Source organism: Poecilia reticulata, chromosome 2 (assembly GCF_904066995.2).
Source record: "Poecilia reticulata chromosome 2, P_reticulata-male-v2, whole genome shotgun sequence".
Classification (NCBI taxonomy): domain Eukaryota; kingdom Metazoa; phylum Chordata; class Actinopteri; order Cyprinodontiformes; family Poeciliidae; genus Poecilia; species Poecilia reticulata.
In genome coordinates, this window is record NC_088831.1 from 43,962,872 (window position 1) to 43,989,851 (window position 26,980).

The window sequence follows — 26,980 nt, forward strand, 5'->3', positions numbered from 1 at the left end:
AAGCGGCAGAAGCCTGTTGGTTCGGCTGCAGCGATGGTGATGGATTAGTTGATCCAGCTAATCCATCACCATCGCTATATGAGCTATATTATAGCTCATATAGCTAATGCTATATGAGCTATAATGCTCATGAGCTAATGCTCATATAGCTAATGCTATATGAGCATTAGCTATATGAGCTATAATATAGCTCATATAGCTATATGAGCTAATGCTCATATAGCTAATGCTATATGAGCATTAGCGTTAGCATAGCCACATTAGCAGTTAGCCGTACAGGAAGTTATCCATCTAATCTGTGTCGCCAAATTGATAAAAAGGTACATCTGACTTTATTTCTTCAATTTTTGTTTTGCAGTTTTCATTGTTTGACTCTGGATAGCAATTAGCGGCTATCCTGTTATTAGCATGACTTTGTTTTTGTACAGCAATATTTTAATACAATTATCTTCTAAATGATGCTCCTCCTCCCTCGCCACCATTCCTACAAAAACAAATCTGTTAGCTTAATGCTGAGTTACCTGTTGGCTTTACATTAAGTAGCTGTTAGCGCTCAGTAGCTATTAGCTTAGCGCTCAGTAGCTGTTAGCTTGACTCTTTATAACTGTTTTCTTGTCTGTTAATTTGTCTGCTGCAGTTTAAAATAACAAACATTTTTATTTCAAATTCTGTTTTCAGGGATTCAGTGTGTAGATTTTAAAACTTAAACACCGGAACAGGATCGGTTGACCCAAACCGTAAATAGTTTCTGAATCATCTCGCTGTTTATTGACAGTAACAGCTTTAACAAACCAGGTCCAGTCAAATCACTTCAACATTATTTACAACACAACAACAGACACAGTTTGAATTAAAGCAGGTTTCAGGAGACAGTAAGGTAGTTTAAGCTGCTTTCAAAGAGACAAAATAAAATATTTATACATTATTGAAGCGTCAGGGGACTGCAGGTTGGGAGTTTCAGGGATTTCCTGTGAAAACAAAACAAAGAAATTTAACATTTTTAAAGTAAAGCTGCTGCAAAACCAAAGTACAAAGAAATTAGTAATTAATCTTTACTATCCTGTTTTTTTGTCCTGATTTCTTTCAAATGTATTTTTATTAATTATTAGTAAATACGACCAAGTATGTTGTACAGAAGTTAACAGATTTTAACCTGCAGACAAACTGAGGTAAAATAAATACAGTAGAAAAAAAGACAGAAATAAAATGAATAGAAAATAATGAATTCAATCAGATCACACAGCAATTTGTCAATCTTGATTGCGATTTAAGAGAATATGTTCTATATTTAAACTTAAAATTTAAGTTATTTGACTTTACAAACATAAGACAGCAGGACTTGTATGGATAATTTGTAAAGTGGAAAGCTTTTATTTTTGTAAATGAGTTTAAAACTTTAAAAATCAGTTAAAACATTTAATTTTTGACAAAAATGTAAATGTTTCTAGATTATATTTTGTCTTAAGTAGCGAAGCTGAACTGTTTTCTGTTTAGTAAACTTGAGTCAGTTTTTGTGGGGAACCGTGAATTTTAATATTGAATAAACTCGTTAGTGCGTCTGTGGTTCAGTATCTGGGTCAGATGATTGAACTCTGTTTAATCTGAGGCGTCATAATAAAACTAAAAATAATCACCAGCAGCTTGTTGGTGCCTGACCTACATACCCACTGATAGAGTCGGATCATAAACACCTTACATTATTTACAGAACGTGGCACCCCGGGGTGCCCAACCGTTTCACCTATTCACTGACACACACACACACACACACACACCCACACACACACACACACACACACACACACAAATCACTTCTCTGCATTTTTATTCACATTTTCAGCTGATAATTCTGGACATTTTGACAACTTTTTCCTTCGTTTTTCCAAATTGAGATGCGGAAGGAACTGAAAGCTTTGTTATTACCGCCCCCTAGTGGTTCAGGTTGAATATTGCAGAGGAAAGCATCTTAATTTTTCTACCAAACTTTTATTGTCATTAAAAATTATAAGAGTAGAACTACTTTAGCTTAGTTTTACTCAAGTAAAAAGTAGGTAAAAAGGTGACTGAAGAACTGATCAAATTATCAATCATTTAATATTTGCATCATCAGACGGACCAAAATACAAAGTTAAGAAGAAATTTTGTATTTTAAGAATCAAAATTAAAATAATTCATCTAAATCGCATAATTCATGTAATAAAATTTTCCAAATCAATTTCTTTCAAAAATAAAAACAGCCGTCAGGCGAATTTTTATTTGTTAAGAAATAACAGTGAAAAGTATCCAAGAAATTAATCAATTGTAAAAAAGAGGCGGCAGTTACTGAGTAACTAATCAAAACAATCATTCGATGTTTAAAAACACAGACGGACCAAAATACAAAGTTAAATCAACATTTTCTATTTTAAAGATCACAAGGAAAATAATTCATTCAGATAACAAAATCAAGCCAAAAAAATTAAACTTTTTTCTAAATCTTTTCTTCTCAAACTGATGTTCTGTTTTTTTTTTTTTGTGGTTAAATGTTTTTCATTCAGTGGGTTGAAAATCCAGAAATTTACTCCAGTCAGAGCAGAAATGCTTCATAATAAAATGACTGCAGTAAAAGGAAAGCTTAGGAAAAATACTCTTAATACATTTTTTTTCAAAAAGTTTACTGCCAGGTTTTGGCCTGATAAAGTTTTAATTCATAACAGTTTTAAATAATTTATAATTGAATCTAAATCTCTTTCAAAAGCAGCCAGACTTTTAGTTTTTAAACTAAAAGTTATCTAATTAAATCAGGTAACATATAGATCTATAAAACGAAATGCCAGTTTTTCAGTATCATATTAAATTAGCGTTACCTGGAGGATTATTTTGTTCTCTAAATATGCAGAAACTTCCTGATTTAGAGAATCTGCAGGTATTTCTGGGTAAACTGGACTCACTGTGTGGCTCTGCTGACACCTGCTGGCCAACAGGAGAACTGACTCTCCCGTCCTTCATTTTCCTGCTTGAGGTTCAACAGTTTCTGGATTTTCTGTTGTAAAAGCCTCAAAATATTTTAAAGCATATAAGAACTTCTATAGACTCTGATACTTAGGCTCAAATATGGAGCTAAATCAGAGCCAAAAAGTTTGTTAAAAAAAGATTTTTTTAAGTTTTAAAACTTTTTTTTTCCAGTTTCAAAGCATTTATTTTAGTTTAATTTGTTTTTGTTAACTAAATTTAGATTAGCTGACGTTTGTAAAGCAGCCATTTCTGTACACTGCAAAAACAAAAAGTCTTTCTAAGTTATTGATGCCAGTACTCATCAATATTATGGAATTATTTAGTTAAACCAAGCTCTAATAATTTGCTAAAAAATCACTTTTAAGTTAGTTTTGTCCCATTTGAAGTGTATAAAAGTATTTTCTGTAGAAACTGCAATAATTACTTGGTGAGATTTTGTGTTTTTGCAGTGTAATTAGTTGTTCCTACCTGCCACTCGGAGCTGAGCTTGACTTCTGGCTTTCCCGGATGTGAACTCCACCAGGCCGCTCATGTCGGCCGCGGTCTGCCGCAGCGTCAGCCTGTGGACCGTCCCCATGTTCTCCAGGCGGACCCGCGGGCCGGGCTGCAGCGGCTCGCCGTTCAGGCTCCACGCCGGGGCGCGGGCCGCCGGCGCCGACACCTCGCACTCGAAGCAGGCGTCGTCCGGCGCCGACACCGCCACGTCGCTCAGCTCCCGCACCATCAGCTCAGACTGGGCTGGTGAACGGAGGAGCGAGACGGCAATCACCGAGAAACACGAGAAAACAGTTTCCTTTCAGACGACGGGCAGATTTTCAGACAGTTTGACAACTAAGAGCAAATCTGACTGATTCCAACCAACGAAAACCAAAAACTACTGGGACAATAATCTGTAAATGATGACATCAGACATCAAATTTAAACATGGCGGTTTCATATCATTTAGAAACGCGGCGCGTCAAGTAAGCAGCTTTTCTGCTTTAAAACCGCATCCAAAGTCCAGGGGATTTTTAATAAAACATAATAATATATACAATAAAATGAACTAAACAGCAAATTAGTTTTAAAGTTATGTGGATTGTAAATATAATTTTAAGAAATTCAGTCAAAAATAGAAATGTTTGATGATAATGTTAGGTTTACTTTATTATTTTTAACCGAATCGGTTTCTCATCAAACAGAAGGAAACCCAGGAAGGCCGTAGTCATGGAGACGACGGTCGGAGCGTTTTTAGTTATTTACGGATTCTAAGATTTCTAATGATAAAAACATGCAAATAAAAAAAGACGTTCTTCTTTAGTACAAATATTAAGGTTATTTGTTATTTAGAAACATAATAAAAGAAAAATAGACTTGAGTTTCTTTGGTAGAAACAAAAATTTTCTTTCAGTGCGACATTAATATTCATGTTAAGATGCAGTTGGTCAGCGTGGGGCGCGGTGTGGGACACGGCGCGGCGTGGGGCGCGGCGCAGAGCGGTTCGGCGCGGCGCAGAGCGGTTCGGCGCAGAGCGGTTTCGGCTCAGAGCGGTTCGGCGCAGAGCGGTTCGGAGCAGAGCGGTTCGGAGCAGAGCGGTTTCGGCTCAGAGCGGTTCGGCGCAGCGCGGCGACTCGTCACATCATGTCAGCAGAACTTAGATCTGCTGCCTGCTATGGATGATACGGGTTTAAAAACTAAAGTTCTGCAGCTCAACAGGAGAAACTGAGACCTGATTTCCTCCAATCATTTTCTTTCCACTGGTATCACCAGCGTTTCTTTCCAGCTGCCACTTTGTCATTAATATTTTTAAGCACAATCCTTCGGTAAGCTAACTGTCGCGGTAAATGAACTGTCGTTTTCACGCAGCAGCAGCAGCAGACCTCAGTTTGAGAACGACTGTGCTGAGCAAATAGTTTTGTAAGACGCGATCCTGCACTTAATAAATTTTATATTAAACATAAAAGATTTAAAAGTAACATAAGGACATGAATTGTCTTAGTGTTTTAACATCTGAGTGCCTTAGCGTTGCAGTTAAACCCTTTGTCTCCAAAACATAAACCGGCGCTGCAGGCTGAATCGTTTACCTTCCACGCTCAGCTTGGCGGAGCAGGTGTAGTCTCCGACCTGCACGCTGTAGGTGCCGTCGTCCTCCAGCGCCACCTGCTGGATGATCAGTTTGCGGTAGCAGCCTTCGCTGCAGATCTCGAAGCGTTCGGAGGGCAGGATGACGTTGCTGCCTTTGTACCAGCGGATGCTGCACCTGGGGTTGGACACGGTGCAGTCCAGGACGACGCGGCTCTTCTCCAGGGCGCTCGTGTCCTGCAGAGGTTTCACGATGTTCACCGGGAGCTCTGGAGCACAAATGGTGTCAAATTTAAGAAAAAAGGATGCAGTGTTCCATTTCTGATGTTTCAGAGAAACATGTCTACATAAAAATGTGTAAAATGTCAATGGATATAAAGATCACAACGTGATAAATTTGCTCCTTTTCTCCCACTGGTGCTGTGGGATGGAGACAAGGACGAATCACAAATTATTTTTGCTGTTGTAGACAAAAAAAAAAAAACTGTTTCCAATTTTTAAAATCCAAAAAGATGTTTTTAATTAATCCCAGGAACAAAAATAATAATTTTCTTCTACAGACTGTTTTTGAGGGACGTTTGTGACGCGACAAATTATGAGATAAAAAATGAAAAAACAAGCTGAGTAAAGAAAAAATCTCTAGGTTTGCATTTTAAGACGATATAAACTTGCCACAGAAAATCTCAAACTAAAAAAAATGACAGTGTTGGAGTGTCACGTTTGTTTTATTTCTGAATTGCAGTCAGGGCCGCAAAAAAATGTATCCAAGGGGCCACAAATGGCCCTCAGGCCACACTTTGGACACCCCTGGCCTAATGAAACCATTGTGTTTAAGAACAAGAGGTGAGTCAGTCAGATTATAGCCACTAATTAATAATCAGACTGAATAATCAACGTCTCTGTTAGTTTTGATTAAAGTTGAATTTCTTACCTTCCACCTCCAGGTAAGCAACAGATTCTGCGTTTCGGGCAACAAACTTGATTTCCCCGGAGTCTTCAGATCGCACGTTACACATGAGGAGAAAATGTTTTGTTCCTGAAAGAAGTCAAAAATGATGTCATCCAGCGTTTACTTCCAGTTCAACCTCCAAAGGCAGCAGCGGCAGCTTTAATGCTGACCTTCCTGCCGGATCTTGACGGTGCTGGTCGGTTGGATCCGCTCGCCGTTTTTGTACCACTCGCCTGGAACGTCTTCCACAGAGATCTCACAAACGAACACGGCGTTCTGATCCTCCTGGATGTCCAGATCCTCCAGACCCTGCAGGACCAGCAGCTCACGCTCTGCAGACACAAATCACACCAAAAACTCTTTTAAGTGATAAAACTACAATCTGATGGAGGATTGAATGTCCCAGAGGTTAGTTACCACGACGCACCAGACCGTTTTCCTGCAACGCAACGGAAACGACATCCTCACATCAATAAGGTTAAGATTCTAACAAACATTTAACCCTGGATTTAACTGGACGACGTGTCAAGTATCCGAAATAAACAAAAACATTCATTATTAAATTCCTGTCCTTCAAAAAACGACTTTTGTCATCCAGGTTTTGGTAGAAAGAGAAAAAAATAATAATAATGCAAATAGAAATTAATTTATCATGTGGTTCATTGGTTTATTCAACAGGCAGAGTCATAAACGCAGGTTGTTTTTTTTTTTACAGATTTATTATAAACGATGAGAAACACAAAGTTTTGGGGAAAAATGTTCAAAATTCACATCAGTTTTGAAAAATTTCCACTAAAATTTTCGTGAAAATTTTAGAAATTTCCACTAAAAATTCATTTCTAACATTTTCAAATTTTTTTAAATATGTTTTTATTTGTAGTTATAAAAACATATAAAGTGTAATACTTGGCAGATGCCAACAGAGGGCAGTGCTGTGCTACACAACAGATATTACATCTTATTTACTACAGGAGCTAATAAAGGAGAATTTTACATGATCTTGTATCTTTTTCAACAATAAAATAATCTCACATATCTTCACAAAGTTTAAATGGAGCCAATTCATCCTGTTGAACAATCACGTTTTTACAAAATGCAGGTTTTTAACGGTGCATTACCGTAAACCTCCACTGCGCAGGAAGTGGCAGCATCACCAGCGTCGCAGGCGTACAAGCCGGAGTCGGCCGCGCTGCATTTCATGATCTGCAGGAAGCGCTTCCTTCCCATCGCATAAATACGCACGTCTTTGCAGGGCTTCACCTCAACCCCGTCCTGAAAGAAAAATAAAAACGGTTAAACTTCCTGTTCAGTTGTTTATTATTCCACAGGAAACAGTTTAATGGACGACTGCAGAGCAGATATTTATTCTCCTTTTAGTCAACATTTATTTGCAAAGGATAAGATAGTTCAGCAGTTTCTTCATTTGCTCAAATAGCTCTAAAGCAGGGGTTTCCAACGTGCGGCGCGTGGGCCATTTGTGGCCCTCAAAGTGATTTTGTTTGGTCCTTCACCACAATACAAAGGTTTTCACAAATGTATTTTTACAGCTCAGGATTGAAGGGTGATGCAGTTTTTTAAAAGTCTTTCAGTGAAATTTAAAAAAAGGTAAAAAATTACAGTCTCATAATTATTTAATAATAAACAAAACCACAGACTTTTAGTGAATCTTGTTGCTGAGAATAAACACAAAAAAATCCAGAGATAAAAGAAAAAACAAATATTTAAGATAGAGTTGTTAAACAAGTCTCAGATTTACAACAAGTTTCTTTTTTTAATCAAGATTCTTCATTTTATTAAAATATTGTGCAGATAAAAATTAAACATCTAGCTTTTTCTGCTTCAATTTTTAATTAAAAGACTTTGAAATATCAATTTGACATATTTTGAGGTAAAAGGTTTGGACACCACTGATCCAGAACAAAGATGAAATAATGTTTCTTAGACAAAATAACAAGTTTTTAATGTTTTTTTCAGTTTATTTCTGCATTGAACTTCCACAGAGAATGACACTAAAAGTCCTAGTAGGTCGGTTTCTGTTTGCTTTTTAAGTTTTTACATAATTCTTCATCCCACAGTAAGAAAAGATCCGTCCTCTTTTTGCTAAATTTGATGCTTGATGTCTTTGTTTTGAATTATTTTAATATAAAAACATAGCAGATCTTTAAAAATGACAACAAGTTTCACTATTAAGTATCTTTTTGCAACTTTAAACAGCTTTAAAAATATTGCAGACTTTTGATTCAGACAATTGAATTTAATTTGTTTCTTTAAATTTCCTAAACGTTTTGCAGAAAACAAACCATTTACTGAACCAAAAGTACTGTAAAAATTCAGAGTTGTATTTCTTCCACTCAGGCTCTTTTTTTTTTTTTACTTAGTCAGTTTTCAAAGGCTTAACTGCCTTTAAATGTTATTAAAATAAAAAATGAAGAGTTTTTTTTTAAAGTTTAACCATCATCAATCAAGTTAACTTAGCATAAAATTGTACATTTTTATAACTTTTTAACTAATTTAAAATCAACTTTATTCCAAATTATGTAATTGAGTCTCAATGAGAAAAACAAAGGTATTTGGATATTATACTGAATTTTCAAAATTCATACAAAAATAAAAATGAAATATATATATATATATATGTATATATATATATGTATATATATATATACATATATATATATATATACATATATATATATATATATGTGTGTGTGTGTGTGTGTGTGTGTGTGTGTGTGTGTGTGTGTGTTTTCTGAAGGGAAAATCAAGAGAAAAGCTCGACCTTCATCCACTTGGCGTCAACGTTGTGTCTGGACAGCTCACAGTCGAAGGAGATGACCGACCCGTCAGGAACTTTCTGGTTTTCCAGCTTCCTGATGACGGTCACTGGAGGCTCTGGAGAAGAAAAAATCACTTATTAAAACAACAAAAACATATTTATATATTTATATTAACTGATCTATGTGGCGTTTCTGGGCTGATCCTCAGCATGTGTCGCGTACGGAGTGAGAACAGATCGACCCGAGTGAACGGCGGCGTCGAGCCGAAGCGTTTCTTTGGACCGTTGGAGGTTATTTTCTTTGTAACGTGAGCCTGGATGAAGGCGGCGGCGGCAGCAGGGCGCCACTCCCTGTAACAGCTGCCATTTGGCCACAACTGCAGCTGCCATCTGTGGTCGCAGCCAAACGATTACAGTTCAATTATTTGGTTCGTCATACGTATTGTACAAATGACAAAAACACAAAGCGACGGGTTGACTTGGACATAATCCTGTATTGACGGACACGTAAGACTGCGATTATGCCTGGAACATGACCAGAGGTCACATCACAGGCAGTTTCTGGAGCATCCGACAGTCAGCTGAAGGGTAAAGGTCATCAGACACAGAGGCTTTCCCAGCTGATGAGGCAGACAGAGGTCGCTTTGTGGCTTTAAATGAGGTCGGTCGTCATGTTGACAGGTGTGAAACGGCTCTGCAGGTAAGGTATGAGGAAGCCAGGAACTGGATGCATCAACTAAAAACACCATAAGGACCATTTTATAACAAAACAACTTAATGTTTGCATCTTTATTTGTTGCATTCTGACTTTCTCCATAAAGTCTTTTTTAATTAGTTTCATGGAAAATATACCTAATTGTGGATATTTTTGTAGAACATGTTTAAAATGCTCTTAAAAAGTTGATTGGTTAGCTGAAATACCTAGCAGCAATGCTACAGGGCCGGCCATTGGCTGGTGTTTGAAAAGCAGCCAATCCTGGCTGCTGATTGGCTGAAGGTAGAATATTGGACATGAGGAAGACCAAGGATGTTAGCTTCTGGTTTGAACTAATAAAAAAGGCAGCTATAATCTGTTCTCTGTCTCAAGTATTCACAGATTTTAGCTCCTCCCCCTCTCAGCTCCTTCAGACTAGCCAGCAGCAATTAGCAAACACCTGCTGAGCTCATTATAGGAGCTACTTCTCAGAACAAGGCTGGTAAAAACATTGTTAAAGGGTTAATAGAGGAGCCACTTCCTGGAGGCGGAGATTCAGAAAGAACAGGAAGTTTTAAAGAAACAGAGACCCAATTTCAAGGCGATAAATATCAAAGTAAAATTTTTTAAGAGCATTTTCTGAATTGACTTGATTGTGCTATAAAATGGTACAAAGACTGAATACTGCCCTTTTAAAGAAAACAAACTCCAGACCCATGACCAGAAATACCTTCAAGAAGCTAGAAAAGTCACATTTCTGTTTATTTAAATCAGGGGTTCCCAAACTTTTTCCTGTGAGGGCTACATAACTTTTCCCTTCTCTGGTGGGGGGCCGGAGTCAGTTTGTAACAGAAAAAGTGTTACACGTTTATCACCTGCGCTGCCGGAAATTGTTGAGGTGGGGGGAGGGGGGGCGTTTCTCGATTGATTTTTACCCAGAAAGCACATGGGCAAAAACCGTTAGTGAAACGGTCACTGGGACTGACTAATATATTCTATTGAGGGAAAGTAACTTACATATGAATTCCTCATATGTTAACATAAAGGCTCGTTTTAAAGTATAAGCTGCTACTTACAGGCTTCGAAGAATTCGACCTGAAATGCAACGTTCATAAGAAACACGTGTTCATCTGCTCTACCGCTAGCAAACAGCCGTACTGATTAAATAACATAAAAATCAAGCAGTTCCCTAAAAGTCCAACAGGTGGCAGCAATGCGCCATGCAAAACAAAACACCCTCAGTTTACAGGACACACTTCCTGCTAAAGAGCCCCCTGGTGGTTGAAGAAAAATCCACATATAAACCGGAAAATACAATATATGAAAAAAAAATCTGAATGCTCTCTGGTATTGTTCAGGGGGCCGGACCAAATCAACTCTAATTGATTGTAATATTGTCAAATGTGGAGGTGGGCCGTAGTTTGGGGACCACTGCTTTAAATGGTTCAGAGCAACATGGCTGCTTAGCTTCAAGCTACATGCGTCCTCTTTCTGACTGCCAGTAAATCACTAGGTGTGCCAGTCCATTTTCTCCCATTGTCTGTGTAATATTGTCACCTTCCTAAAGTCATCTTTTGCCAAAAATATATATTTTTTTGCCCGAAAGATGTTTTGGAAATAAAGAGGTAGTAATATCTTTGCCAAAATTCCTACTTCTTTCTTTCCAAAAGATATCTTAGGGACAAAAAAGCCTTGGGAAGTATTTTAGGAAGGTGGTGATCTGTTGGCCTTCCTGCGGGTTTCCTACCCTTCACAACAAGCCGAGCCGACGTCTTCAGGTTCTCCACGCTGAACACAAAGCTGCCCGTGTCTTCCACCGACAGGTTGGAGATGGTCAGGCTGTGGACTTCCCCTTTGGCGCTCATTCGGAAGTGGTTGGTCGGCTTCAGCTGGATCCCGTTTCGGATCCAGGTTCCCGGGACGTTGGCGTGGGACAGCTCCACCTCAAAGGACGCCGTTTCTCTCTCTGTGGTCTTAATGTCTGTCAGCCCACGCTTGATGCTGATTTTTCGCGCTGTGGGGCAACAAGAGACAGGAAGTTATGCGAGGGACAGACCAACAGGACATGGAGGAGGAATGGTGTCGCTTTCTTCTACACAATGGGTCTGGACTCTGTTCAGCTGGCTGATTTCAGCCATCCGAGCCTCTGAGCCTCAAACCAAATCCAGGTTTGAAAGTGCCAAGTTTTTTCACTTATTGCGGCATACACAAACATTCCCAGTGGAAAAAATGAGTGTTTATTTTGGAGACCTGATAACAACAACCTTAGTTTTGAAGGCCAGGGTGTAAATTTAGACGCGGTGAGAGTAGATCAAAATTCACAGGATGTGCCAACAGCGGCCCGAAGTCCCAACTTTCCCCTTCCCACCTGCACAAGTGTTGAAAGAGCAGCTTTCAATTCAGCCGCTCGCCTGCAGGCCGCAGCCTGGGCAGCAGAAGCAGGAGGAAACCCTAGAATAAGTGCATCTTCATTACCACAAGATGCTTAACAGAACCTCAACGTCAACCAGCAAAATCTTCACTGAGAGAATAATAACGAAATCCTCTCACTGCAAAAACAACAGTTTCTACTGAAAATGCCTCACTACACTTAAAATCATACAAATAATGTCCTTCATGTTTATCAGTCTTTTTATCAGCCGTTTGAACTGGAATTGATTTTCTTCCCCACTCAAGCAGTTTACACATCAGCTGATTGTCCAAGAATTGAAAATGATATTTTCTGTTGAGTCTTCATTACCCAATCGATGCAAACATAATCACAATACTTTGACCTTTTTGAATTCTACACCTAAAACAAAACACTAAAAACTAGCTAATAAACACTAAACTAAAACTTATAATAATAACTAATAAAAACTGGGAAATTAATTTGCTTCTACGTTCTAAATTGAACTTGGAAGCAAATTTTCAGCAAATATATAAGCTTGATTTAAGTCAACAATTCTTTAATATTGATTAAAAAGTTCTTGTTTCACTGGCTGATTATTTAGCTTATAACATGTCGATGTTATAGCATTTTTAAAGATAGGTTTAAAACGGCACCAAAGTACAAAAATGATACCGCAATAAAATAAGTTGATGGAAAGAGAAAAAAATAAAACAAAAAGTTATAATAAAATAAAATAACAGTAATGAGTAAATAAAATAGTAACAGAAAAGTTACGTTGTCAGGCTTCAAGACATTTTTCCGCCAGTGGAACTAGAACTGGGTTGCTAGGTAACGGGGCTGGGGTTGCTAGGTAACGCGGCTGGGCTTGGCTGGGGTTGCTAGGCAACGGCGCACTGCTGCTGATTATGACATAAGTAGAATATTCTACCAGTGGGACTAGAACTGTTTCATCAATATTACAGAATTATTAATTTAAAATAAGCATCTTAAGTGTTTGAAGGTGAAACTGGATCAAGAATACTTGGTCAGATTTGGTGTTTTTTTTGCAGCGCTCGAGTCTGATTACGCCGACCTTGTTCTGCGTCTTTGGTTTGGTTGGGATGTCACCTGTTGGCTGCCATTCCATCCCAGTACATGCTGCCTCTGTTCCCAGTAAACTCAGATTACTGCTAATTAAGAGCGGCCCTCAGAAGCAGGGGGAGCTGACGGTAACGGTGGTAAACAAACAGCAACAGGACATAGTGAGAACACGAGAACACTCACGCTCCACGGCCAGTTGGGCCTGCGTCCGGTCGTGGAGGGTTTCACAGCTGTAGGCGCCCCGGTCCGCCGCGGCCACCTGGTGAATGGTCAGGCTGTGGGTCCGGCCCCTGTGTTTCAGGGTGTACTTGGCGCCGGGGTGGATCAGGATCCCCTGCCTCATCCACTGGACCTCCGCCGCCTCTTGACTGACCTCCACCTCCAGAGTCGCCTCGCTGTACTCCTCGGCTGCAACTGCCGCCATTTTCTTTGTGAACAGCGCCTGTTGCTCTTTAAACGACAAACACAGATTACAGGACAGCAGCCTCTAACATTTAAGTGTTTAAAGCTACGGTATGTAACTTTTATTTACATATTTGTAAGAACTGTCACCATGTAGTGACAGTTTTTTTGAGACAGATCATTTGTGAAATAAAGAAAAACAACCAATCAGAGCCAATTAACAGAACAATTAACAGTGGAACTGGAAGCCATTTTAAATATCCAAAACCACCAAAAACAATAAATAAAATGGAAATAAAAATCTGAACACAACATATTGCTGTTGATCAATTTCATGTGCTCAACGTGGTAACGGCAGAGAAACAACTTACCGTAACAGGAAAACCGTTAGTTCACTGTGATCAGTTGCTACGCTAACTAGCCTTAGCATTCTTCTTTTTTTCTCCCTCTCAGTGACAGCTATGCTGTACGCAGACCAGTTGCCATAGCAACTGACTGACAACAGCTCCACTAATGTATCAGGATTCAACACCAAAAAACACACACATTTCCCACACAAAGCCAGAACATTCAGTTTTATGTTTATTTTGCGATTATTAATCAGTGTTTGCTGTGGTAGGTTAGCTACCGCTGCTAATGCTAAGCTAACACAGCAGTGGTTGATTAGCTAATTTAAACACCTGCTCTACTGATGATCTGTCAGAGTTGGTGTGTAGGTCGCCTTTTATTTATCTTTCAAATGAACCGAAACACATTGAATTAAACACCACATCTGCATGTTAAGGTGGTCAAAGTCAAGCTAGCATAACTGCTAGCTTGCACCATAGTATAACTTAAAACTTTTTTTTTTACTAAGGGCCAGAGGAGCTAAATGTTTAATTAAATAGAAAAGCAGACAGTCTGTTATGAGACATGAAGAGCTCACCTTGGACCGCTAGCTCCGCCTCTGACTCCAGCCCCTCGGCGTCAGCCGTCACTCTGCCGCTGTCCGACACCAAGCAGCTGCTGATGCACAGCATGTGGCACAGGCCGTTACAGGACACGGCGGTTCGCTCGTTCAGAGCCACGTCCTTTCCATTCAGACGCCAAACCAGGGCGGTGTCGGCCGGCGAGACCACGCACTTAAACACGGCATCTTCCCCTTCGCGGATGGTGATGTTACGCAGCTCAGCGATGAATTCCACAACACGGGGGGCTGGAAAGCATCGTTAAAAATCTCTCACATTTTCAGGTAAAAAAAATAACATTAAGAGGAATTTGTTATACAACATTCACATTTTTACATTTTTGTGTTTCCATTTGGGTTTCTCTACTGCTTCTGAAAACAACACAAGCTTTAAAAATACCCACTCAGCTGTTTTTCCGGCCTGTTGTTGATTTTTGGTGTCTGGAAAACGAGTCGTTAACAAAACCTTCGAAATGCAACGTCACAAATCAGCAGGAACTGACCCGTCACCTAATGACCCCAGCTAAGCCCAGCTCGTCGCCTAGCAACCCCAGCAGAATTCTGCCCGTCGCCTAGCAACCCCAGCAGAGTTCCGCCCCGTTACCTAGCAACCCAAGCTGTGCTCCAAAACGTTTTGCCAGCTCGTTTTACCGCTGCACAATGGCTGCTGCACAGCAAAAACACAAAATCTTACCAAGTACCACTAGAAACTTTGGTCTAGTTTCTAGTGCAAATATCTTAGTTCACTTGAAACAAGACAATTAACTTTTCAGGAACATATAGCAGCTTGTTTTAACCCAATAATTCCTTAATATTGATGGGGAAAAGACTGGCAGATTATTTCACTAGTAACTAGAACTTGTTCCATCAATGTTAATTAATTACCGACTCCAATGTCCTACTGAAAAGTTACTTGCAAACCAAAATGCTTGGTTTGTGTTTTTGCAGTGAAGTGTTTTGTTGTCGACTCACCGTACAGAAGCCATTTCCTGCATTTTCGTTGGTTGCACAGAAGGCTCTAGTAATGCTTTTCACAGACATATGGTTGTATAATTGTGCATCTTGCAGCCATCTTTATGTGAGAGTGTAGGCGTTGGACATGCATGGACAGTAGCAGCTTAAAGTGACAGGACGCCCTAAAACAACTAAAACCTCATTATCTAATTGTAATTCTGAACAAAAAGAAAAATGTAATGAACATGTTTTGTATGACCTGTAGATCTATTCTGACCTTTAATCACTTGAGTTTGAGGAATGAAGGCGACTTACTTTCGATGCTGACGGTGGCAGCTGTTCGGTCGTCGGTGGATTCACAGACGTATTCTCCAGCGTCTTCGTCCCTCAGCTGCTGGATGGTCAGGCTTCGCTCCCGGCCTTGGGCTCGTATTGTGCAGCGGCGACTTGGCGTCATCTCCTTACCGTCTTTTAGCCACTGCACGTCTCCTTTGGGCTTGTTCACCTCACACTGTAGTGTAAGAGTTTTACCTTTCGGAGAGGTCACATTCTCCAGACGTTTGACAAACTTCACCTTCATTTCTGAAAAAACAAAAACAAAAACAAAGGAATCACAATTATAAACATTTAACAAGCATTTCAGGGTAAAGGTCACAGCAGAGGGCGTTCTTACCTTCGACTAAAAGACTGAAAAACATTTCATCCGTGTTTACGTCACAGACATATTCTCCAGAATCTGACAGCTGCAGAGGATTAATGGTGAGCTTATGAGTTTTACCCTCACTGGAGATATGAATGTTGTCCTTATTCAACAGCTGGCCGTCTTTCAGCCAGCGGACATTAGCTCTGTCGCTGCTCACTACGGCACACAATGTGGCGCTCTCATTCTCATAAGCTGACATCTTATTCTTTCCTTTTTTATTAAGAAACTTGGCTGGGGGATCTGAGGGAGACAAGAAACAAGTTTCTCAAAGAATTCAAACAAAAAGATATGAAGCTACAACGTCTAACATGCAACTGAAAACAAACAGCTATAAGGACCAAGTTAATGCTGCAGTATGTAACTTTTAGAAAAGATATTTTATTTTGCATATTTGTTGAAACAAACGACCGTGCTAAGCCCCTCCTCCCGGCTCTGATTGGTTGTTTCTCACCAATAGTGGTGCATTTCTTAAGGCAGTAGTAGCAGCTCAGGAATTAAGTGGAGGAAATTGATTTTTTCACAGATTTTCTCTTATAAACTGTAAAAAACATTTTTTTGTAAAAGAAGCAGCAGCTTTAAGGACCTAGACAAGTGGTTCTTAACCTGGGTTCGATCGACCCCAGGGGTTCGGCGGAGCCTCTGCCATGGAGGTAAAGACACATTAACTTGTGTAAAGTCGTGATGACGCCCCGCTTTGCCATCACTTGCTGCAGAGGATCACGTTACATTGCTTAGCCAATCAGAGGATCACGTTACATTGCTTAGCCAATCAGAGGATCACGTTACATTGCTTAGCCAATCAGAGGATCACGTTACATTGCTTAGCCAATCAGAGGATCACGTTACATTGCTGAGCCAATCAGAGGATCACGTTACATTGCTTAGCCAATCAGAGGATCACGTTACATTGCTGAGCCAATCAGAGGATCACGTTACATTGCTTAGCCAATCAGAGGATCACGTTACATTGCTGAGCCAATCAGAGGATCACGTTACATTGCTGAGCCAATCAGAGGATCACGTTACATTGCTTAGCCAATCAGAGGATCACGTTACATTGCTGAGCCAATCAGAGGATCACGTTACGTTGCTGAGCCAATCAGAGGATCACGTTACATTGCTGAGCCAATCAGAGGATCACGTTACATTGCTGAGCCAATCAGAGGATCACGTTACGTTGCTGAGCCAATCAGAGGATCACGTTACATTGCTGAGCCAATCAGAGGATCACGTTACATTGCTGAGCCAATCAGAGCTGCGGAGGAGCCTTGATTGAAGGAGCTCCACTCGCAGCATGGATTTGAACTTTTGTCTTTATTTACTTCAGCAAAACTCAGTTTTTACCAAATTCTATAGTCTAAATCTGCTCCTTAGTCGCCTTTTTTCGGGGTTGCTACTGCCTCTAGTGGCATGGGGGTGGTAACACAACTAATATAATTACATTACTAAATCAGAATACCGCAAAGTATTTTGTGTGTGTGTGTGTGTGTGTGTGTGTGTGTGGGGGGGGGGGGGGTTGATATAAGAAGGGTTCGGTGAATGCGCATATGCAACTGGGGGGTTCGGTACCTCAAAAACGGTTAAGAACCACTGACCTAGAAGGAACGTTCTGATTTACCTTGAACCTCCACGACTGTGACCAGCTTGTCATCGATGGCTTCACAGACATATTCTCCAGAGTCTGAGGGCTGGAGCCCAGAGAGGACGAACTTCCTGACGACGCCGTAGCTGTCGATCCGGATCCGGTCGCTCGGTTGGAGAGCCTCTCCGTTGCGTGTCCACTCCACGTCGGCGTTCGGTCTGGAAACTTCACACTCCAGGATGAGGTCGTCTCCGGTTACCATCACATGATGCTCCGGGTTCCCAGAGTTCCCAATAATCTGCACAGGAGGTTCTGAACATAAACAATCACATTGATTAGCCTGGAGACGAACAAGGAGGCGTTTTAGTTTTAACCAGGGAAAAATTCTGACTGAAATCCCACAGAAAGTGTTAAAACACAAAATATTAAAGTTCAGGCTTTTGGCTTCCTCTTTTGATCGACACATCTGCTGTTCATTAATTTATTAAAACTGCTTATATACTTTTTGATAAAACTGACCTAAATCTTTTGTTTTATTGCCCAGAACTGACCAAAAAGCTGATTTTGCAGTTAAAAGTTAAAATCCTAACTGACCATTTCTCCTGTCTGAGCATAAAGATGAATATTTTTGAAGGATAATTTTTGTACAGAGATTTTGTGATTCAATATATTCATGTTTTCAGTTGTGTTTTTATTTTTATTCCCATTTTATGTATTGTTTTTGTTTATTTTGGATATTTAAAATGTCTTCCAGTTCCACTGTTATTCAGTAGAAATTAAAGTTTATTAATTTTTGATCGTTGTCATAAAAATGGACTGAAAACGACAATATTATCGTTTAGCACAATAATTTCTGGGACGATTCATCGTCCAGCAAAGTTTGTAATCATTCGCCAAACCTTCAAAACCCTTTTTATGTTTTGGATCTACAAAAGAAACGACTACTTATTTCAATGCAGAGCTGTCCAAAATGAGGCACGGGGGCCATTTGTGGCCCTTGAGATGATTTTGACCAAAATGTATTTAAATTGGTTTTATTTTAATAAGGCAAAAGTCTGAAGCCCATTTTATGTTTTGGATTTTTACTGATGCAGATTTAAGAAAAACTGTTTATTGTTGTTTAACATTTTTAACTTAACAAATTCAAAATTTGGTAATTTTGGCCCCCGGCACAAAACGCTTGGACACCCCTGGTTTAATGTATTGAGTTATTTTGATCTGATGACATTAATGACGGAGGTCAGCATGTCTACCTCTCACAGTGATGGTGAAGGCCATCTTGTCGTCTCCTGCGTAGCAGCTGTATTCTCCTGAGTCTTCCAGGCCGGCGTTGAGGACGACCAGCGACCGGAACACGTCCTGCTCTTCGCAGCAGTATCTCTGGCTGTCGTCGATCAGCTGACCGTCTTTGTACCAGCGGACGGACGCGTTGGCGTTCGACAGCTCACACACCAGAATGATGTCATCTGAAACTAGGAACTGCTTTTCTGTCTTTGCATCAGTTTTTCCAAGGATTCTTACAGGCAAATCTGTGAGCAAAACAAAGTATCTGTCATTACCTTGGCTATCAATGAGAAGTCTTAGGGTGAATTCACACCAGTCCTGATTAATCCGCTTTAAATGAACTCCAGTCTGTTTGTCTAGAAAACCCGGTTCGTTTGGGGACTGAATGCTAATCAAACTCTGGTCCTTCTACAAACCTTGGTCTCGGTTCGGTTTAAGTGAACTCTGGTTTGGTTTGAACGCAAATGTGAACACCAGAGATCGCTCCAAAAGCAGGAAGCAGACTACAGCACAGGGCATTCTGGGTAAATACAACCAAAACAAACATGTTAGCGCTAGCAGGAGAAATGGCTCGTGGTCTTTAGCCAAAGACTAAAGAGAAATCCTAAAACTACTAAAACCTGATGCCTCCATTTTTGTTTACATTTGGAGAAGGAGGAAGTTACGCTGAGTGTTTGCTTCAGAGGCTTTTGGTGCAGCGCCCCCACAGGCGAGGAGGGGAACAGGTTGCTCACAGGGTTTGGCTGGTTTGACTCAGAGCAACTGAAAATGCAACATGTTGCAACTTTTTCCCCAATCAAACCGAATCTACCGGACTATTGGGTGTGAGAACATCCTAAAAGAATAGAGTTCATTTTTTCTTTTGACCAAAATTGAACATTTTCTTCCTCTATCCTGCTGATAAAAACATGACCCACCCTGCACTCTGACACTGAAGTCCATCACGTCGTCCTTCGCGTCACACACGTATTGCCCGGCGTCTTCCACCGTTACAGAATGAATCGTTAACTGACGCGTGACGCCATCTTCCAGGATTGTGACTTTCCTGGAGTCCTCCACTTCTTCTCCATTCTTTTTCCAGGTCACCTCAGCGTTTGACCTGGAAACCTCGCAGTCCAGAACCAAAGTCTCACCAACCACTTTCTCAACTCTGCTCGGCATCTTCCGTGGGCGCAAAAACCGCACAGGAGGCTCTGCACATTTAAAAATCCAAGAAGTGTCAGTAAGATGAAAATACTGAGGCAGACGGATGATCTTTACCGTTTCTTTACCTGCTATGTTTACAAAAAACGTCACAGAATCGTCTCCGGTGTCGCACACGTATTCTGCCGAGTCTCTGACCGTCGTCTCAGGGATAATGAGCCTCCGGTAGACGCCGTCCACCTCCAGGAGGAGGTTCTCGCTTTCCTCCACCTCCAGTCCGTCTCGATACCAGCGCACCACCGCATTGGGCCGAGAGATCTCACAGCTCAGGACCATCCGCTCCGACGTCTGCTGACACAGCTCCATTTGGGACTGGCTCGGAGACAGAATCTGAACCGGAGGCTCTGGAAACGACATGGAGGCTTTTTTTATCAAAGTGACTGGAGACAAAGCTGGAGCCGCCTTAAGAAATGAGTGTTTTGAATAAAAAACACCAAATATTTCCAATTCCAAGGTTGGAATTATGTAACTGGATGATCAATAATTCAAATTTGGTTGTTTTTCTCCATTGGACATTTGTAGCACATCATAAAAACATCAGTCACCAATTTGAGAAGCTGGTAAACATTATCATTTTGCATCCAAAATGTTGGTGATTGATCCAGTTATTAGTAAACAAATCAACTCTAAACATTTTGGCTGTATGCTGCTCCTCCATGTTTGGGAATTAGTCTAAACATTTTATGTGGCAGAACCGTCAAGGTGCATCAGGAAATAATATTTTCCAACTACCTACATAGTTCCTGGCACATTTGGTAAAGATGTTGGAAAAGCTAAAAAATAAACATGTACAATGAGAATCGTTGTTTTTCTTTATGAAATTACCTTTATTACCCATCCCTCTTAGACCAGATGCTGTAAATGAGTTTAACAATTAGATTTTTTTCCAGTAAGACAGAAATCTACAATTACAGCATTTACAGCATTACAGCCTGGTAAAAACCTTTGCTAGTTTTAGAAGAGCTGCGCTGATTTATTGCCGCCGATTTCCTTAATTTTGGGAGATCAGTTATTGGTCGATATTTACACATGAAGCCAATCTTGTGCACTGATCTCATCTCCCTCAGTAAAGGTCCAAAATCATCCACTGTCCTCTTCTGCTCTGCTGTTAAAGGTTTGACTGACACACCGGCCCACCAGCTCGTTTCCAGTCGCCCGTCTGATGCCGACTCAGCGACTTTCTTGCTGCATTGAGCAACATTTCAGACAAAAAAATTGGTATCAGGCAAAATCAGAATCAAGCTTCTTAAAGATCGGTAATCAGCCAGAAAACTTCAATTAGTTCTCACGCTTTGCTTCGTGCAGAAGGTCTGGACCGTCGGCTATTGACAGCTGATTGCTTCCTGGAGGCGTGAACTCTGTTGAGGCTTTAAACGACTCAATCGGATTTCACCCAGTGGCTAACATCTGGCCATGATTTGACTGTGAAGGAAGCCATGAAGCTATTAAAGATATTAAATAACAATCCATTCCTTTTGGTCCAACTTTAATCGCTCAATAATAACTGACTGAACGGGTTTCACTTTCTTTAGGAAGATTTCTTGACCGTACTCAGACATGTCAGGTTGGTTTACGCTCGACATGTCCGCGCGGCGCTGCAGGGTCAGATTACATGATTTCAGCGACTTATACACATTTTCCACACCGCGGACCTCAGACGTTTTGTAAATACGCAGACAGTTCAGAGCGGAAAACCACAGTGGACTCAGGTTTGCAAAGACAGACATCTCTGGGTTTTTTCCGTCTAACCCCGCTGCCTAGTGTTGTATGGTTGCCATTAGCACCGTGTGCTGCCCCCTAGAGTCCATCTGAATATGAGTTATAATGGGGATGAACTGCAGAGAATAAATGCTGCAGAAGTTGGGCCGGCCTCATTCATCACACCTGAACCATGCTAGCTGCTTTGAGGACAAGCTGCTCTGCTACGCTACATGGAGCATCGCAGCGCAAAATTTTAAACTGAAATTCAAACAAACAAAATTCAAACTTCCAACGGCAGAATCAGAGAATTTACCCGTAATGCTAAGATGGAAGAATATGGAATCGTCGGCCGTGTCGCAGACGTATTCGCCAGAGTCTTCGACTCTGCTGCAGAGGATCTTCAGTCGCCGGTACGGACCCTCGTACTTGAGCTTGATGTTCTCACTCTCCTGCAGCTTCTGGCCGTCCTTGAACCAGCCGACGGCTCCGTTGGGCCGGGACAGTTCGCAGCTCAGGATGATTTCCTCAGGGACGTGGCGGTCGAGGTGGACGTCCTCTTTGGGGTAAACAATCATCACGGGAGGCTCTGCGGATGAAAAGTGGAATAAAAACGCATCAGATTTCCTGGGAATGTGTTTCCTGAAAGGTGATTTATTACCTCTTATGTTGACTTTAAATATTAAAATGTTGTCTCCTGTGCGGCAGGTGTATGCGCCGGTGTCAGACAGTTTGGCTGAATTAATGATCAGATTTCTCTTGGTGCCCTCGGCCTCCATTGATACATTATTGCAGGGCTGTATTTCGGTTCCGTCTTTGTACCACTGGACCACGCCGTCGGCCCTTGAGACTTCACACGACAGAATAAGCTGCTCTTGCTCCACAGCGGTTCGGAAAAGGTCCTTCTCTGGGATGTCGGTAAACGTTACAGGCGGCGCTGTGAGAAACGGTAAAAAAGCTCAGTTACCCTCTGAAATTCAGCATCTTTTCTTATGCAAATTCAGACTCACAGCACACAGAGTGAGGATCAGTTAATGTTCCTCTACGGCAAACTGAAAACATTTCAGAAGCAATGCGTTGGTGTAAGGAGACGGGTGGAAACATTACAGGTCATGGACATTTCTAAGAGCGTTAAAGCTGCAGTACGTAACTTTTATAAAGAAAATGTTTTTCACAGATTTATTAATGTCATCTTGTTATGACTACTGCCTTAAGAAATGCAAATTCTAATAAAAATATCTTGGAAAAAATAAAAAATGGTCTCAAAACGACAATCTTATAGTTTAGAAACAGGCTCAACAAATATGTAAGAATAAATAAATGTTTGATGAAAGTTACAAACTGCAGCTTTAATGGCGTTGGAATAAAATCCGTTATGGTGCATATGAGGATGGTCATGATTTGCTTTGACATATTAAAGGCCATGAAGATGTGAAGAGTGAAAATAACTTGTCAAGAAAAAGCTGAGCATATCACCTTTCACCTGGAAATCTTTATCACCGTCATCAGCCTTACATTCATACACCCCAGAGCATGATGACAGGGACGACTCCATGACCAGAGCTCCCTTATCGGGCTTTGACTGGACCGCTAAGCTCGATTCTATCCCGTCCTCATACCAGCAGGTTTGGACTGCAGGGTCTGAGTTCTCACCATGTACTCTGATCAGGTTTCCTGCCTCAACAGATTCGCTCCTCACTGCCTCTGAAACAGCTGAGAATCAAACCCATGCTATAGGACTTCATGTTCACTGAGCAACAACCGGACAGCAGTCAGGCTGGCGCAGTGCTGGGCAACATGTAGCAGAAAACACAACAGAATTGGCCGAGAGGTTAAAGGTTATCGGAGCTGGTCCGAAGTGAGTCAGATTCTCACAAACATGTTAGTGCTCATCTTTCTGCGGTCTGCCTGTCAAACAGAGCAGATTTACTTCATAAAAGCTAAAGTCTAAACCGCTACCGTAGCAACGCCAACGTTAAAAGCCATGAAATGCGGTCCTAAAGTCCCAAAAGGACCTTCAACAGAGGCGATAGCGATTCATTTCCCAAAGGACCGCGCCGTGAACAATTGTATGTATCTGCGTTTCCATTACAAATGTGCACAAAACTTTATCTATTTTCGAAAAAACACAATTTTGCAATTGCGATGTCTGGATTAAATAAGAAGTTAATTTGAAAATCTCACGTGAATAAACGTGGCTACGCTATTAGTTATTTTCAAAAACCGGCAGCGCCCGATGTAAACACTCATGAGATTTATTCAGAGGAGACGAGGCACCGGAGCGGCTACTGAAAACGGTAGTCGGCCATTTTACAAAAGAGCGACGGATTCAACACGTGAGAATGACGCAGAACGTTTTATGACCTGCATGAGGCTCTGAGAGCTTTGGTGGGGCCGTCTGCACTTTGTCCAGAAAAAACAAACGGGTCTCCCTCCTTCCGGTCTTCTTCCTCGTTGTTTCCGCCAGTAGTGACATCTGAACGTTAATGTGGCTCCCATCTATGGTTCACATGATGTGAAGACTTATTGAATTTTTATTATTATTAATTGGCTCATTTCCACTAAGCAGATAAGTTTTTGTAATTTCAATTTACCCAATTTTATGGCTAATGGAAATGCATCTATAGTATTAAAAAAAAAAACAATAATCAACCTCCTACTACTTCCTGTCGTCTTCGTCTCTTCCGCCAGACGTAACATCCGGTTGATGATCACGTGACTCGTATGATGCGGGGAAAAAAGCGTTTCCGTGTTTATTTAGATACGGCTCTAAAACAACCTCGTCCTAGCGCAGAAACTTTGATCAAAAAAATTACATTTTATTGAAATTAGAGTGTTTCTATTTATCAAATTTATTATTCTTTCAATGTGCGCAGTTTTATGGTCAGTCGTCGAGTTACAGTTTTAAAGAGAGTTGGTTGAAGACATCTGAAGGGCGGGACATGTTTCTCCCCAGTTGCATTTATCCTCGACTCATTGACAGAAAGTCCACTCCTGTACGTTCAAATTGAAAAACCGCTTGAAACAATTTGAAAAGCCAACATTGAATTTTAACTTGTGTTTGTTTGTTCTCACATGGTAGATTATATACTTACTCAGCTGCCCTGAAAGAACATAGAAGCAGTGTCTATTTTCGGGAAGCAGGATCACATTGAGCAGCAAACCACTGAAGCTTTAAATGCTTCATCATGGTCAATTATGTTTATTTTTATTAATCATTAGTGCAGGTTATGAGAGTTGTAGCTTCATTTTGCCTAATGGTCAGATAAGAATTAAAAGTTAGTTACTCTCACAAAGCTCAAAATACTTAGATCACCTGCAACATCCACCTTGAATTGAATACGGTTATCTGCAGCCTCGCAGCTGTACAACCCACAGCGCCCGACTTCTGCTGATTGAATCACCAGCTCCCTCAGTTTTTCACTGGTTTGGATTTCATATTCTCTCGTTTCCAGAAGCCGTTCTCCGTCTTTATGCCAGTGAACCTGAGCAGCTGTCTCTGAGACTTCACACTGCAGCTTAACTGGGCAGCCTGCTTCTACAAATTTGCTTCTTGCAACCTGTGGTAGCTTTGAGAAACTCGCAGGAGTAGCTGTGGATATTATGAGATCAGTTAAGCTTACATAGTTTCTGTTTTAAAGTTGTGTGGTTCGTATTTTGGTTTGCCTCAAGAGTCTGCCATACTTCATCCGAAGCTGAACGGTCGATGAGGTTACGGGACGTTTCACGCATTCATTCATGGCTCAGACCACCTGGGGAACACCCCACCCACTTCTGCAAACTTTACATCCCTTTGGCGGTTTGCACTGATATTTAGTTAAGATTTGTGCAAATCTACAAGGTTTCCCACAGAAAACCTGGTGAACTGGGATGGTCAGTTCACCAGTGACCCACCTTAAAAATTTTAAAAGTTTTGAAAATGTGGAGGTGCATGAGGGGGCATGATCATATGGAAATAAACCTGGCTCCATTCGTCTTTACTGTCAGTTAGTTGTGTTCAAAAAACTGTTTAGAATAACCAAACAAACTTAGCTTGGTGGGAGATCAAGTAAAGCCTGGTGGCCCGCCAGGCTTATAATACACCAGGGGAAACCCTAGTACATAAAACCGCATCTGATAAATGTTCCTTAAAAGTATTCGTGTCTTCTGCAGAGACAGAAACCGGATAGTGGAAGCGGAGAAGCTGGAGGGAAATATGGACATTGCTGTCTGAGCGCATTTCTGCATAATTCATGGCCACAGACTTCTGACCAATCATGCAACATTTCATGCAGAGCTCTGTCGAAATAGTTTGACCCAGGCCTGCTGTTGAAAAGCAGAGGCAGATGACAGAGTTTACATCTACGTCAATGAGAGCCGATTGTAGCACTTCGGATAAAGTATGAGCGAGCCTTAAGTGTTTACAAAGTTCGTCCATTTATTGATGGACTTGATTAGTTTCAACTTGTGCAAAAAAGATGCAACTTTCCCAAATTGATTATTGATGTGTTAGAAATAAGTTCCAGAAAGTCACCTTCAATGTCCACATGAAAGGTCACGGCCTCATCAGCGAGCCTACAGCTGTAGAGGCCAGAATCAGAGGCCTTCGCTGAGTGAATGATTAACTTCCTCAGGGCGCCGTCTCTTTTCATATCAAGGCCTGTTTTGGAGAAAAGCTCCACCTCATCTTTAAACCAGGAAACCTGAGCAGCAGGGTCTGACACCTCACACTGCAGGAATACTGGAGAACCAAGTCTAATCAGCTTGTATTTTTCTGAAAACGGGGTTGCCATAATCCTTGGTGATTGGCCTACAAGAGGAGAATGACAAAGGCATAAACAAGAGATGAATTCACAAAAACACTCATTCCAGCCAGTCACTTTCTCAAGACCATTTGAAGCAGAGTACACTTGCACCATGCAGACTAAGCAATCTCCCTTCACACACACAGCAATAAGCAATCACCTTTTACATCCACTTTAAAGGTAACGCTGTCCTCTGACGTCGAGCATTCATAGATACCAGCATGAACGCTTTCAGCCGGCGGGATGATTAGGGTCCTTGTCAGACCATCTGACTTAATTTCCACTTTGTCCCAAGACCCAAGTTTCATCCCGTCTTTGTACCAGTCGACATGAGCCGAGGGGTCATGAGAGAGTTCACAGCTAAGGGCAAGAGGTTTTCCCTCTTCGATGGATCTGTTACTGTCCTTCTCTTGCAGCTTTGAGAACTTCACAGGTAGCCCTGCAGTTGTGGGATATTCCAAAAGGAAACAGTAAATATT

The 26,980-nt window shown here is 41.0% G+C and overlaps 1 protein-coding gene across 2 annotated transcripts in view; it reads right to left on the bottom strand.

Moving 5' to 3' along the window:
• Nucleotides 1-742: 742 nt before the first annotated feature.
• Nucleotides 743-26,980, bottom strand: part of obsl1b (obscurin like cytoskeletal adaptor 1b) — a 44,531-nt gene continuing 18,293 nt past the window's right edge. The window contains exons 17-38 of one of the 2 annotated variants that reach the window (XM_008404265.3): nucleotides 26,662-26,940; nucleotides 26,231-26,506; nucleotides 25,034-25,309; nucleotides 23,194-23,430; nucleotides 22,379-22,654; nucleotides 22,034-22,306; nucleotides 20,088-20,363; nucleotides 19,734-20,009; nucleotides 18,786-19,061; nucleotides 17,569-17,844; nucleotides 15,921-16,190; nucleotides 15,563-15,829; nucleotides 14,273-14,542; nucleotides 13,129-13,395; nucleotides 11,221-11,487; nucleotides 8,783-8,895; nucleotides 7,122-7,275; nucleotides 6,174-6,335; nucleotides 5,986-6,090; nucleotides 5,057-5,323; nucleotides 3,462-3,731; nucleotides 743-968 (exon numbers count right to left, since the gene is read on the bottom strand). In XM_008404265.3, coding sequence (XP_008402487.2) covers nucleotides 958-968; nucleotides 3,462-3,731; nucleotides 5,057-5,323; nucleotides 5,986-6,090; nucleotides 6,174-6,335; nucleotides 7,122-7,275; nucleotides 8,783-8,895; nucleotides 11,221-11,487; nucleotides 13,129-13,395; nucleotides 14,273-14,542; nucleotides 15,563-15,829; nucleotides 15,921-16,190; nucleotides 17,569-17,844; nucleotides 18,786-19,061; nucleotides 19,734-20,009; nucleotides 20,088-20,363; nucleotides 22,034-22,306; nucleotides 22,379-22,654; nucleotides 23,194-23,430; nucleotides 25,034-25,309; nucleotides 26,231-26,506; nucleotides 26,662-26,940 — 5,144 coding nt within the window. In that variant the 3' untranslated portion in view covers nucleotides 743-957. Of the gene's footprint in view, nucleotides 969-2,929; nucleotides 3,022-3,461; nucleotides 3,732-5,056; nucleotides 5,324-5,985; nucleotides 6,091-6,173; nucleotides 6,336-7,121; nucleotides 7,276-8,782; nucleotides 8,896-11,220; nucleotides 11,488-13,128; nucleotides 13,396-14,272; nucleotides 14,543-15,562; nucleotides 15,830-15,920; nucleotides 16,191-17,568; nucleotides 17,845-18,785; nucleotides 19,062-19,733; nucleotides 20,010-20,087; nucleotides 20,364-22,033; nucleotides 22,307-22,378; nucleotides 22,655-23,193; nucleotides 23,431-25,033; nucleotides 25,310-26,230; nucleotides 26,507-26,661; nucleotides 26,941-26,980 lie in introns of those variants that run through there. The other variant, XM_081604706.1, reaches the window with a different exon arrangement.